This window comes from Mauremys mutica, chromosome 3 (assembly GCF_020497125.1).
Source record: "Mauremys mutica isolate MM-2020 ecotype Southern chromosome 3, ASM2049712v1, whole genome shotgun sequence".
Classification (NCBI taxonomy): Eukaryota; Metazoa; Chordata; order Testudines; family Geoemydidae; genus Mauremys; species Mauremys mutica.
In genome coordinates, this window is record NC_059074.1 from 114,970,474 (window position 1) to 114,984,933 (window position 14,460).

Sequence of the window (14,460 nt, forward strand, 5' to 3'; positions counted from 1 at the left end):
ATAGATTGTAATCAATTCACTCCTTAACTTTCTCTTTGTTAAGCTAAATACATTGAGCTTTTAGAGTCTAATCACTGTAAAGCATGTTTTCTAATCCTTTAATCATTCAATCATTCTCGTGACTCTTCTCTGAGCCCTCTCCAAATTATCAACATCCTTCTTAAATTGTGGACACCAGAACTGGACACAGTAGTCCAGCAGCAGTCACACAAGTGCCAAATACACAGGTAAAATAATCTCTCTCTCTCTCTACTAGAGATTCCCCGGCTTAAGCTCTTTTGGCCAGAGCATCACATTTGGAGCTCATGTTCAAGTAATTATCTGCTCCCACACAAAACTTTTGCCATTACTGCTCCCCAGTATAGAGTCCCCCATTCTGTAAGGATGGCCTATATTCTCTGTTCCTAATGAATAAATTTACATTTAGCCATATTAAAACACGCAATGTTTGCTTGTGCCCAGTTTACCAAGTGATCCATATCGCTCTGAATCGATGACCTGTTTTCTTCATTATTTCCCACTCCCTAAATTTGTGTGTCATCTGCAAACTTTATCAGTGATGATTTTATGTTTTCTTTCAGTTCACTGATAAAAATATTAAATAGCATAGAGCCAAGAACTGGTCCCTGAGGGATCCCACAGGAAACACAGCCACTCTATAATTCCCCATTTACAATTACATTTTGGAAGCTATGTTAGTCACTTCAATATATACTCTATACAGAACTAAATACAAAGAATGATTAAAATAATATTAGATACTAGCGCTTAACTCTATAAAAATACGTATACTTCATAGTCTATCATCCTTCTAGAGGATGGACACAAAACCTGACCTTGTGGACAGTAAATTCACTCCTTAATTTTAGTTACTATCTTTAACTCAGCCCATTGTGTCTATGTTCTGAAGTGTCATATGGCAGAGAGATTTAGAGTAGTTAATGGACCCCAAATTGCATGTAATTTCTAATTTGAATTTGTCTCACTTCAGTTTCCAGCCATTGGTTTTTGTTAGGCCTATTTCCATTTTCTTACATCCACATGTGGACTTTGCCTTACCTTACCAATGCCTTCATCATCTCAGGACTGAATTACTTCAATACACTCCATACAGGGCTGCACCTGAAGATCACTTAGAAACTTCTAGTAGTACATAATGTGAGAACACACTTGTAGAAGGCATCTCACAGCTCCATGCAAGCAGTGGCACTCTGCTTTGGATGCTTTGGGTACAGATCTTTGGGATTGCCCCATATAGGAAAGCACAGAGGCGAGGGAGGTGGGGGGAGTGACATTCCACAAACTCCCATTCTCTGACTTTAAGATGTGCAAGGAATTCCATTAGTTTCAACTCATGAGAATTTCCCCATATTCCTTTTCCCTTCCTGTGTTTTTTTTTTTTAAATCATGAAGAGCAGGATATGGCCCTCTATACAATATTTTTTACATTATAGATGACTATATGTTTCATAATTCTCTATTTGTATACACTTAGTTGACAAATTAACAAACTAGTAATTATTAAAAATAGAAATGAGATACTTTATTAAATGGTCTCAAATTAAATGGTCTCCAATAACACACTTCTAATATTCATAATTGTTTATATTACAGTAGTGCCTGTAGTTTCCAACTGAGATCAAGACCCCACCACAATAGGCATCACAGGAGTGATAGTCCTTGTCCTAAACAGCTTACAATCCAAATAAACAAGGAAGACAGAGGGTAAGAGGGGAAAGGGAGGCACACAGTGGTGAGCTGACTTGCTCGATGACACACAGCAGGTCAGTGGGATAGATGGGAATAGGATGTAGGTCTCCCAGCCTCAATCCAGTGCCCAAGCCACTGGAGAATGCTACTTCGCTCTGATAACTCCAAAGCACACTAACAGCTAACAAATGCTTTTAAAAAATGCTGAAACCAATCTTCCAACTTCTAGACACAGAAATTAATAATGCAGATAATAAACTTTAAGAACTGGCTAAGTATTAGCAACATTTCATTATTGTGATTCCGTATAAAATACCCCCCAAGTTTTGAAAAATAATTACCGGTACCTTACATGCTCCTGGGGATACTAATTATCAAACTAAATTATCCTAAATGCTGTAAATCATGGCTTGCTTTTTTTCATTCAAAACATCCAAATTTGTTTCATTTCAAACATAATTCCCTGTGATGGGGGGGGGGTGGAAGGGGGCGGGAGTGTATGTGGACTCTCAGTTTCTCTTCTCAGACCAATGCATTGGAAAAAACAATTAGCTCAGTGTTCAATCAGGTAAACGATCCACACATACCTTTCCCCTCTGCAGCACAAGCCTCAGACATAGGATAGAGCAGACATACCGTACAATACAGCAGCAAGACAGTTGCGATATTTCAGAATTCAATCATTTGTTTTCACATCGGTCACATTCACAAGAACTGCTGGAAAGTGCGCACGGAGGGGGGGGGGGTGCATTACCTTGGTTAGATTGCTTAGAGCTAGGTATTGAGAAGATAGCTGAGACACTCTGCGCATAAAGCTTTTGCTGGCAGCTTGCTCCTCCCACAGCTGCTGAGCTTTTTCTTTTAGCCTGTTGAGCTGAGGCTCGTGGCAGCTTATTTCCTCAAGGACAGACTGTAAAGCACAAGCATGTTACTATTAAGTGCGGGTGCAAAAGAGCAAGCAAAAAAGAAAGCAAGCAGCCCTGTTAACATGGACATTCACACCCTTGCCATTAGCAAGCATCTTAAACAAAGGCAACAGTTGATCATTACGCACACGAGACAGTCACAGAAAGGAAATAACACGTCATCAAGAAGTGCTGAGACAAAAAAATCTGCCTGAGGATTGAAGTAGGCCCCAAAACTGGATGCAGCCTTTAGTTGGAGATCAGGGTGCCAGCATGATCAAACATTTATTAGGAATTCATGACACAGGAAACCAGGCTAGGGATGGCTGGATGTGTTTTTAGGCCCTTATCACCTGTAACTTTTGTTGTTCTCTCCTCTTTGCAGGGAGGTCATGAAGTCGACTACTGCTTTCTTGCACCATCTTCTCAGTTGTGTTCAGCCAGTCCTGGAGAGGCTCAGCACTTGTTTCAAAGTCCTTCATCTGGATCTTTAAGTTCTGTGGAGACATGTGATATGCACATTTAAAAAAACAAAAACAAACAAAAAACAATGCACCACTATGTTTGCTGCAATGTTATTATGCAATCTACAATCCAATCACAGAGGTATGCTAAGGTGTGAAGGGTTCATTTCAGCTCTGCGTTCTCCCCTACCCTGCACAAACGCTCAGAGAAAAGGCTATGTTTGGTAGCCAGAGTGGGGGAAATGATTTAAAAATGGACGTCTTCACGGCCAAGAGCTGTAGGACTTAGTTGAACCATTACTTTCTGATTGTAATTTGCTTTACTTTCAAGGCCTTATAAATAAGCCTTACAAAGCCCTTGCTGACTGCATTTTTTCCCCCATGGACTCATTCCATTGGCTGAGAGGAGAATATCTAAAACAATCAATGTGGAGTAAAAGCTCTAACCAGCATAATTCAAGTAGTTTAGTTTTCTCAAGATTTTTAGACTAATTTTCTTTTCATCCCCATCACTTCAGAATGAAAGATTTAGGATGTGGATCTGAAAATTCTGGGGTTAGAAGGATTAATCCCAGTCCATGTGAGAACAGCACAGGATGTCTCTACTGTACTGTGTGACATCTCTTCACACATCCACTCTGAAACAAGGAAGGCCTAAATCAGTATAGCTCCATTGTCTTCGGTGCTGATTTACATGAGGTGAGGATCTGGCCCAAAGAATTTCCTACATTTCCTGTCAATGCAATTTAAAACTGACCTAAAAGATATTTTCAGTCTCAACTAGAAGTTAGGGCTTGAAACTGGAATCACTGGGAGAGATTTTATGGCCTATGTTATGATCATCCAGTCTGAAGTTCTGTGTCATGGCCCCTTCTGGACTTGAAGTATACTGTGTTAGTTTTAAAGATGTTTTATTTCTATGATACTTGCATCAGACATTTTGAAAGGAGCAGACTACTGTGGTATCACATTGTATCTATGATTAAAATATTTGCTTGGGTAATTCTTAATTACATTTCAGTGGGACAAACTTGGTCTACTGATTGCATGAAGGCCCAGATTCTGATAGCAAGGTACTATTAAACACGAGTAAGACTATTTGAGCTGGCCCATTTAAATCAGTCTACCTACTCATGGAGCAAGGGTATCAGAGTCTTGCCCTAAAATAATGTATTTTCATGCATCTTAGCTATTTGGTTTATTGGATGAAGCTCAAGCTGCTGAGGTTGGGCCAGATTCCACCATCCTCTACCTTGACTAGTACCTTATTATGTGAGCTATGCCATTTAAATTAATGAGATGACTTGTTTGGTAAAGAACTACTCAATGGGAGTAAGGGTGGCAAAATCTGACCCTCTGAGTTGAGCCATTTTCCAGTTGCATCAAAGGAGAGGCACTTAGAACTAGTTGTCATAGAGCCATAGATTCCAAGGCCAGAAGGGAGAACCATGTCATCTAGTCTGTCCTACTGTCTATCACAAGCAACCACCACCACCACGCATCTGTACACTAAACCTCCACCAAAATTAGGCCAAAATATTACAGCCCACAGGAGATTAAATTATTATATGTGACAGGCAGAAAATAAGAGGGACCGAGACACAATAATACCCACTTAAACCCAGCAAGTGACCCACACTCCATGCTGCAGAGAAAGGTGACTCCTCCCATTCCCCACAAGCCACTGCCAATGTGACCTAGGGAAAAATGCCTTCCTGACCTCACATATGGGTGATCAATTAGACCCTGCGCATGTGAGCAAGAACCAGACAGCAAAGCGGACCTTACTCAGTAACAAGAAATGTAAACTACTCAGTCTATCAAGACACTTACGATCAGAAAGGCAAAAGAAAAAAAAATAAAAAGGTTTCTAGTCAATCCATTCCCTGTTTGACTGGCTCCATACCTCCAAAGCAGATTCCTTCTGGTGCAGGGTGGAGAGAAAATTTTTCCAGTCTTCTTTAGCAGTAACAACTTTGGCCTGGATAACTTTAGCCTTTTCTTGGGGCAGAATAGTGCTCAGCAGTTCTCCCTTGAACACCACAATGTTTAGTTTATGCTGGCCATTTTCGCTTTCAGATAAGGATTCCTTGGCAAAAGAAACTAGCCAATTAGTTATAGATAATGTGCAGAAAGAGCTTTCACAATCACACTAATTGACGTTTGTTTAAATGCATTCCACCTTATACCCAGTAAAAATCAGAGGCTTTAGGGACAGCAACAACCTAGATCAGAGGTACCATGAGCCTAAACAAAATGGATACTAACAAGCTAGGACTGTGTGTGAATTCATAAAATGACCCATTCTTTACTGGGATAGGATATCTCTTTGAAAATCTCAGGTGTGTTGCAAGAAGCAGCAATACTAGGGATTCAGTAGGTGACAGGTAGACTTTGCTCAGAGTAGATACTGAACCAATGCCCAGGCATAGTGGTCTCAGTTACTTTGCTACTGAAGAGATCATCTTTTAGGTGACATACAGTGTACATACAGTGTAACTCAGTAGGAATCTTCAATAATCACAGGCCTTTAAAAAAAACAAAAACCCAAGAGCGTTGGGTTGTTAACCCTGGTACTCGGGACAAACGCTAATTGTGGTAGTTACATTCTGCTTAGTTACTTCTGCAATTCAAGGTATTCTTCACTTCATGGAACTATTGCATTATGTGGATAGGTTAATGAACAGATTTCAAAGTTCCACCTCAAAAGTACTGTATTTCAGTTATGAGTGAAATTTCTATGAATAATTTGTAAAAGTATTTTGTGACTCTCTGGATTGAAAGAAAATATATAACTAAAGACATTTATTATGATGATCAGAATTGCCATAATATAAAGTTTCTGGTTCACAATTACCTTACTAAATTACCTCCAGATTAAGAAATTAATGCATAAATTACTGGGTGAAGTTCTACGTTACACAGGAGGTCAGACTAGATGATAAGAATGGCCCCTTCTGTCTCTAAAATCTATGAGTGAAAACCCAGCCCCACTGAGGGCAATGTAAGTTTTACATTATGAACCTATGAATGTTTACTGATATCAAACAGGCTAATGGATTCCTAAATGTTGGAGGGATTAAGGAATGAAAGTGAACATGGTTTCTTGAGAAATGCCTGGAAGTATGAGCAGAATTTCTTTTATGTACAAAGCGTATATTGTGCGTAGCAATTATGAATTTATGCTTTTAAGCAGAAGGTGAGCAAATGATTATTTTAATCATGAAAGGTTTTCATGATTACTAAAAATTGCTTGCCACTGCTCAAATGACAAACCTAAGATTTAATGGGCTGACATTTCTGTTATTCACAAACATGGTTACCAGAAACAGCCAAAGAGTTCTCTCCTTCTAAAGTGGGCTTCCTTAGATGAAAAAGTGGAGATATCAATCCAACATTATGCAAAATTTTAAGTACAACTCCAAGGGGAAAACTATCTGTTTTGGGACTTGGAATCTGCAGATAAACTATTGGAGACGTATTAGTATTACCTTTAAATGAAAAATATACAAGTTAATTGCCTGCCGGCATGATTGTAGTCCTTTACTTACATTATATTATAGATTATATTCATACATGATGAAAAGTTTACAGAAACTATTACTTTGAAATAGTTTCAGGTACCACATAATGTTCCTGCCTTCCATTTTGTGTTGTTGTTTTACAACCATTTTCCTATTTAAAAAAAAAATGTGTCCCCCGTCAGTGTGTGAAAGACCCAGAGGGAGGGAGGAAACTGACTATGAGTATATCTAAATGTAATCGCACAGTGTGACTGCAGCTCAAGCTGACATACCTGAGCTAACATTAATGTAGCTGGCTTGGGTCCCCAAGTGGTGACGCTCTGGCAGAATGGGTTTCTGCGCAGACTGTACAAGCCTATCCAGAACCCTGGTTAGACCATGCCTGCGCTACTCAGACTTGAGCTAGCTAGAGAAAAGTTAGCTCAGGTACGTGAGTTTGGGCTGTAATCACACCCTGTGTTTACAGTATAGACATATCCTATAATGGGGAAAATAGTGAAAATGGCTATCCACAAAATGAACAAACCAAACGAAGAAAAAAAAATAATTTTCTAGTCCTTCTCAGTTATAATCATCGTTAGTCTTGCTGTAACAACAGTAAACTAAAAATAGTAAGTAAACAAAATTCAGATAGATGAGTTGGTTTTAAGCTAATCATGTCTCTCTTAAATCACTATCTGACTGCGGTACAATTACCTGTATTTTCTGTAGACTTGCCAGTGCTTCATTGATATTTTGAGGCACGTCAAAACATTTGGCGGTGGTGATTTTTGAACTGACCAGCCACTGTTGGAAGTCCCTGAAAGCTGTCCGGAATCTCTGCTGCAAAACCTGCTCTTTATTCTGACAGCCCTTTGAAGCTTGTAGACAGAGGCTGAGTTTGTCATTTTACAGAGTTAAATAAAAACAGGGGGGAATGGGAGATTCAATTAGATACAATGAAATAGGCATTTCCACAGGTATTACACTAAGACTCTCATTATATATAGTTTGAGACTAAAAGCAACTGAATAATCTGTTTAGGGTTAGATTGTGTTCTTATCTTGCATGGCCATGGGTGAAAAAGCCACATCTCCTTAAAAACCTAAGAGGTCTAGAATGCATACTTCCCACCACTACAACCAAGTAAGAGGGAGTGAGCAGAACCTTGGCTCCACCCTGACATTGCACCAGCCAGCAGAGCAGAGCTGAAGTGATGGCAGTAGGGGAGGAGGGACTAAAATGAACACTGTAAAGAGCTGTTGCAACTTAATTCCTCCCAGGAAAAAGGGAAAAACGGGAGGAATTGTGAGCCCGAGTCACAGATTTTTGCCAGGGCTCATTCTGATGAGTAGCCCCCTTTGCTAGAGCTGGGTGACTTTTTCCACATGAATAGTTCATCAAAAAAATGACATTTTGGTAGACTATTCATGAATTCAACAACAATTCACTAAGTCGTTTCAGACACACTTCCCCCCTCCTCCCCCCGAATGTAGGTGCTGTTACAAAATGGCCAGTGGTGATGCTTCTGCCATCCTTATAACTCTTAGCTAAGTGTGCAGGACACTTACTTGTAATGTGGAAGACCCAAGTTCAATTCCCTCTGTGATGGGGGCCCTGCGTGTCGAGTTGGGGTGCCCCCATCGGCCTAGTGCCGGTTTGGTACACCCTGTCATTGGGATTCCCCGTTAAGTGGGTCTTGGTCACTTGACAGGGTCACTTAACCAACTAGTCCGTGGTCTCTGGGCAGACAAAAGGAATAAACAGCCGGGGGAGGGGGGGGGGGGCAGGCAGTAGTATTTAGCAGCAATCAGGTTGCAGACCCTGGGGGGGGGCGGCACATAAGCAATCTAGGGCCCTGCAGCCCCCCAGCTGGGGTAGCAGCGGCACTTGGTGAATTAGCCTCCTGGGCACAGCAAAGCAGCAATCAGGCTGCAGCCCTGGGGTGTGGCAAAACAGACAGTCTGTAGGCCTTACTTCCCTCTGGGCTGGGACATAGAGCAGGCAGCAGCCTCCTCAATGGGCAGTGGCTTGGCTTCCCCAGCAGTCTCTGCCATTGGCAAGTCACCAGGAGTGTCGCAGGAACTGGCAGTGTACATCCTTCCTCCTCTGACACCTGCCCTGCCTGAGCTGGGCTGCCTCCTTTTATCTAGTTTCTCCACCTGGAGCATGTGCAGCAGGGGAAAGGGGGCATGGCTGCCTGGGCCCACAATGATTGGTCCGCCCCTGGCGGCCCAGTGCGGGATTGTTACACCCCATCACACACCCTCCCCCTCAAATCCAGATCAGATGGTTGCCCCCCCTCCTCTCCTTCCCCACTCCTACCAGGAAAAGAAGTTTGCATTTGCATGGGCTTGGCCCAGGTGATGAAGTACCTCAAATTCCTAGGGTTGGAGGGCAAGGTACCATCTCATGATCCTGGCATTAGTGTCTTTCATAGAACGGAGCCATTGCAGGGGTGCATGACCTGTGATAAGTTGGAAGTGATTCCCCACCTGGTAGTACCATAGGGCTTCAACGGCCCATTTCACATCCAGTGCCTCTTTTTCTATTGTGGAGTACCTTGTCTCGCGATGGAATAACTTTCTACTCAGATGGAACATCGGGTGCTCCTCCCCCTCATGCTCTTGTGACAGGACCACTCCAAGACCTACCTCTGAAGCATAAGTCTGGAGTATAAACCTTTTTGAAAAATCTGTGTGAAAAAGGACTGGCTCACTCAGGAAGTCCCTCATCAGTCATCAGCCATTCCCACTTCACTTCCACCATTTCCCCTCCTGCGGGGCGTGGTTCGGAGCCTTCTGCAGGGCAAGAGGGTCTCTCCTCCCGTCCTCCTTCTTCCTTCTGGCCTAGGAGTCCCCTCACCCGTGGCTTTTGGTTCATTTCTGCCAGCAGACGGCACCTCCATTCTCGCAGAATCTCCCTAAAGCAGGAACAGTCACGACCTAGGACTGTGGGATATGCCATCTTTTTGGCCAGGCTGACCTGGCATGTCTCCTCGTGATCACCCACCGTTAGCTTTTCCTTAGCACTGGGATACAGTTGTACATCCACGGGGATGTACCGGAGGCATACAGGGGCCTCTATCAGGTCCAGTGACTTCACTAGATTGGCCCGTATGAGGGTCTGGCTGCAACCCAAGTCAATAAGACTGGATACTGGGGTGCCATTGACCTGCATAGGGATTATCAGTTTCGGTGAGACTCTTTGCCGGGCCCGAGAACCTGCTACTTAGACCTGGCCATAATTGCAGTCCATGAAAGGCCTTTAGGTCATCTCCAGGTCCTATCTTGGCCAGTCTCACTGATAACCCAGTAAGACTGTTCTCTGAACCCTGGCTCACTCTAGCATGTCCGGGTGGGCCCCTAGGTTGCAGGAGCACCGCCATCTGCCGAACTAGCTGTTCTTGCTGGGATTGGTGTTGTGCAGCTAGCTCTGTAATCAGCTACTGCTGCTGCTCTTGGTGGTAGGCCATCTGTTGTTTTGTTGAGCGGCCATTTGCTGTAGCAGCTGGGCTTGTTGTTATTGTTGCTATTGTTGCTGCTGGCTTTCCAGCATCCATTTTAATATCTTGTCGCTATCCATGGTGTCTGTGTGGCTCTTTCAAATAGATCTCCTTGGGTTTGTCCTCTTAGTAGGACCCGATCAGTGCCTATATTCTCCATCACATGTGACGGGGGCCCTGCATGTTGAACTGAGGTGCCCCCATCGGCCTAGTGCAGGCTTGGTACACCCCATCACCCTGTTGTCAGGATTCCACGTTAAGTGGGTGATTTTGGCCAAGTGGGTCTCAGGCCCCCTGATGGGGGTCACTTAACTAGTCTGTGGTCTCAGGACGGACAAAATAAAACAACCAGTATGGAGCTCTCTTCTGGCTGGGCCAGCAGTGGCACTTGGTGAATTAGCCTCCCGGACAGGGCAAAGCAGCGAGCAGGCTGCAGCCCTGGGGTAGGGCAAAGCAAGCGAACAGCCTAGAACCCTGCAGCCTCCTGGCTGGGGCAGGCAGTAGTACTTGGGGAATTAGTCGCCTGGGCAGGACAGTTAGTTTATGGCCCCTGGATGGGGCAAAACAGTCTGTAGGCCTTATTTCCCTCTGGACTGGGATGTAGAGCAGGCAGCAGCCTCCTTAGTGGGCGGTGGCTTGGCTTCCCGGGCAGTCTCCACCATCGGCGAGTTGCCTGGAGCGTAGTTGGGCTCTACCGCCAGGAGCGTTGCAGGAACAAGCAGTGTACATCCTTCCTCCTCTGTCGCCCGCCTGACTGAGCTGTGCTGCCTCCTTTTATCTGGCTTCTCCACCTGGAGCATGCGCAGCAGGGGAAAGGAGGTGTGGCCACCTGCGCCCACAATGATTGGTCCCCAGCAGCCCAGTGCGGGGTTGGTAAACCCCGTCACACCCTCCTCTGCGTGATGTGAAAAAGGGATGCGAACTTGGGTCTCCTACACTGCAGGAAAGTGTCCTAGCCACTAGATTATGGGATATTCTCCCAGTCTCTCTTGTGGAAGCTTTTCCACTTTGTATAAACAATTAAATAACGATTGAAGCAGGGATGTGAATTCGATTCTCCCACATCTTTGGTGAGTGTCCAAATCACCAGGCTAGAGAGTTATTTTCACTCTCTCTCTCTGGCCCAATGACTATCTGTTGTCATTCACAGTGACAATTCTTAACCATTCAAAGCAGAGTCTTATGGCTCAATCGAGGCCTTAAAAAACAAGATGGCAATTTTTTCAACCTTTATTGCCATTGAGCTTAAGGCAATCAGTAAATAATCAATCCACTGTTCACTTGTCATTTTTTAACTTATGATATCCTAGATCAAAATGTATATGTTATACACACAGAGTATTGTTTAACTGTATATAAGATGAATGCTTACCTATTGTACTCTTTAATTAACCCTGAAGCTTTTGTAGAATAGGTACTCAAATCCCTGGAAAATCTACAAAGGTCATTTAACTGAGTCTTAAGCTCTTCTGTCATATTCTCTGCCTTTGTTAGAGCATCCAGTGTTTCCTGGTGGGGAAAAAAAAAACAACAACAGTGTGAAAAGAACTGAAATTGTGGCTGTTCAATACTGTTATCGACCAATTTAGATGAGGTGTGCCTTACATTGTTTGTGCTGTGTTAAAGTGAGATTGTACTATTACTCAGAAAAATGGGATGTGTACAGTTCCTCAGCACTGTAACTTTTAAATAAACAAATAAAAATCAACACAGAAGCAAAGTGTTTGGTACTTCTGCAAGAAATACTGTCATATACAGTTCTTTTGTAAGATCTGGCCAATATTTTTAATTCTCGATGCCTAAAGGAAGGCTCCCAAAATCAAATTTAGGCACCTAAACAGAAACTGCCTGATTTTCAAAGGTGCTGTGCACATCCTGTTCCCGTTAACTTGCAATAAGATATTTACTATCTTATTAGCTATCCCTTTCCTAAAAAGTCTCGTAACATTTTATCTTTTATGACTGCCGCTGCACATTGAGCAGATGTTTTCAGAGAACTATTTATCATGACTCCAAGATCTCTTTCCTGAGTGGTAACAGCTAATTTAGATCCCATCATTTTGTATAGTTGGGATTATGTTTTCCAATGTGCAATATTTTGCATTTATCAACATTGAATTTCATCTGCCGTTTTGTTGCCCACTCACCCAGTTTTGAGAGATCCCTTTGTAACCCTTTGCAGTCTGCTTTGGGCTTACCTACCTTGAGTGGTTTTGTATTGTCTGCGAATTTTGCCACCTCACTGTTTACTCTTTTTTCCAGATCGTTTATGAATATATTGAATAGGATTGGGCCCAGTACAGATCCTTGGGGGACTCCACTACTTACCTCTCTCCATTCAGAAAACTATTTATTCCTACCCTTTGTCATCTGTCTTTTACCCAGTTACTGATCCATAAAAGGACCTTCCCTGTTATCCGATGACTGCTTACTTTGTTTAAGAGCCTTTGGTGTGGAACCTTGTCAAAGGCTTTCCGAAAGTCTAAGTACATTATATCCACTGGTTCACTCCTGTCCACATTATTAATTTTCCTTAGGACTCTTAATTTTTAGTACTCCCTATGTTTCACTATAAATTAGATTATAAAGTAGAGGCATACACAGTACGACTTCCGTTTTTCTACATTCTACATATTCTAAATCAGCATATTTGCTATTAAAATAGCAAGTATATTAGACAAGTACTACATTCAGCTACAATTTGTACACAGTATAAATATTAACAAGCAACATTTTGAAGTCTCTTGAGATTTTAAGGAGTTTAATATTTGTTTTTAAATACAAAATCTCTGGTAATTACTGTATGTGTGTTGATAATAATACAAGGTTAAAAATAGTATGAGCCAAGCGGAATTTTGCATATTCATACCCATAATATTTAAAGTAGTATTACAGCCTCATCAGACCTGCTGCTGTGCACTGAATGCTGCATAGTGGTACTGTAAATCTGCGTATCAGAGGGGAATTCTGTGAAAGGGGAACTAACTAAGCAGGAGATGGAGATTAATAATCTCAGGTTAAAGGAAGAACACTTCTGGAAGTTTTAGAACATTTCAGATCTTCAGTGAAGGAGTGATAGTGCAAGCAGTACATGGCTCTCTCACTCTACTAGGACTGCTTTGGTGCAAAGCTAGCAGAAATTGAAACACTCTGCAACCTTTTTGGGACATATAACCAGGGCTTTGGAGCTGTGCTCCGGCTCTGCTCCAGGCAAAAACCTGCAGCTCCACTGCTCCGAAGCTGCTCCGCGCTCCAGCTCCAGGCTCCGCTCCAAAGCCCTGCATATAATATTCACAGTTATAATACAGGAATCTTTTTGCCTCTGCTGTGGAAGATCGGCTTGGAGAGAAGTGAGAAAGCGTTTCGACTGCCTCTCTCTCTGTCTTGAAGTACTGCTGCTGAGCTAGTTAAGGGAACAGTTAACAAGTAGATAATAGCTTCTAAGTCCTCTTCTCTAAATATACACCGATAGTTTATAATGCACAACGCCAAGATGTTCTGAGAAATGAGAAGAATAAACTGGCAAAAAGCAAGGATTAAATACAAGGAAACATGATGCCTGTGATGGCTATCTGACCTTACGGAAAACCACAACATACAATACCCATTTCTGCAATCATTTGCTTTTGTGGCTTGAAATACTGAGGGATCTTGAAGGAAAACTCAAAACTAGCATTCACTGGTGTCTGCCTCTGCTGAAAGGCCCTGTTTTCAGTGTCGGGAGAGCTGAGAAACATATATTATGCCTTATACAATGGAGGCCAAAGAGAAATGTCTCCATAAAAACACTGCACACTGTGACTCCTTTTTAAAAAGTTTACAAAGTCATTATTAGAGATTTCAGCTTTGAATTTTATATTTAAAAATGTATTTCAAAGCTTTCTACTTTTCCTATGCCCGTGTATTACAGTCACTTGCTGGTAAGTTTTCTTCAACAGAGTATCTGTATATTTACAACCAAAAAAAGGATTAGAGAAACAGAAAGTGGCCTTACTTTTTCTTGGTGCCAGCATTCAATTATTTCTTTATCAGTTTGCTTGCCATCCAGGAGGGTCAGCTTTTGAGAGCAGGCTGCAAGAAGCATGGTGAACTGTTGCAGGGACTTTTCCAGCTGAGCAACCTGTGCTGTGAACTCCTGCTCCGACGAGGCCATTTGGCTAACTATATCCTCCAAGTTGTTTTGGGTTTGAAATATGCTCTCTTCCCACTGCTTCCAGTCTGCCCGGAGGGCCTGCATCTCTGCATCTAGCAGTTCGCACCCACTGGGAGTTGTGTTCTGTTTCACTGCAGGAGCCAGTGCCTCAACTCTGCTTAGGCGGCTTGCACCAATCTGCCTGGAATCTATCAGCTCCTGCAATGGAACATTGCCATGG

At 42.6% G+C, this 14,460-nt stretch overlaps 1 protein-coding gene across 1 annotated transcript in view; it reads right to left on the reverse strand.

Moving 5' to 3' along the window:
• The window catches only part of SYNE1 (spectrin repeat containing nuclear envelope protein 1), a 468,360-nt gene that overhangs the window by 220,627 nt on the left and 233,273 nt on the right, over positions 1-14,460 (reverse strand). The window contains exons 54-59 of the mRNA XM_045009096.1: positions 14,082-14,438; positions 11,460-11,596; positions 7,300-7,477; positions 4,986-5,168; positions 2,969-3,112; positions 2,465-2,620 (exon numbers count right to left, since the gene is read on the reverse strand). Of these exons, the coding sequence (XP_044865031.1) occupies positions 2,465-2,620; positions 2,969-3,112; positions 4,986-5,168; positions 7,300-7,477; positions 11,460-11,596; positions 14,082-14,438 (1,155 nt within the window). The remainder of the gene's footprint in view (positions 1-2,464; positions 2,621-2,968; positions 3,113-4,985; positions 5,169-7,299; positions 7,478-11,459; positions 11,597-14,081; positions 14,439-14,460) is intronic.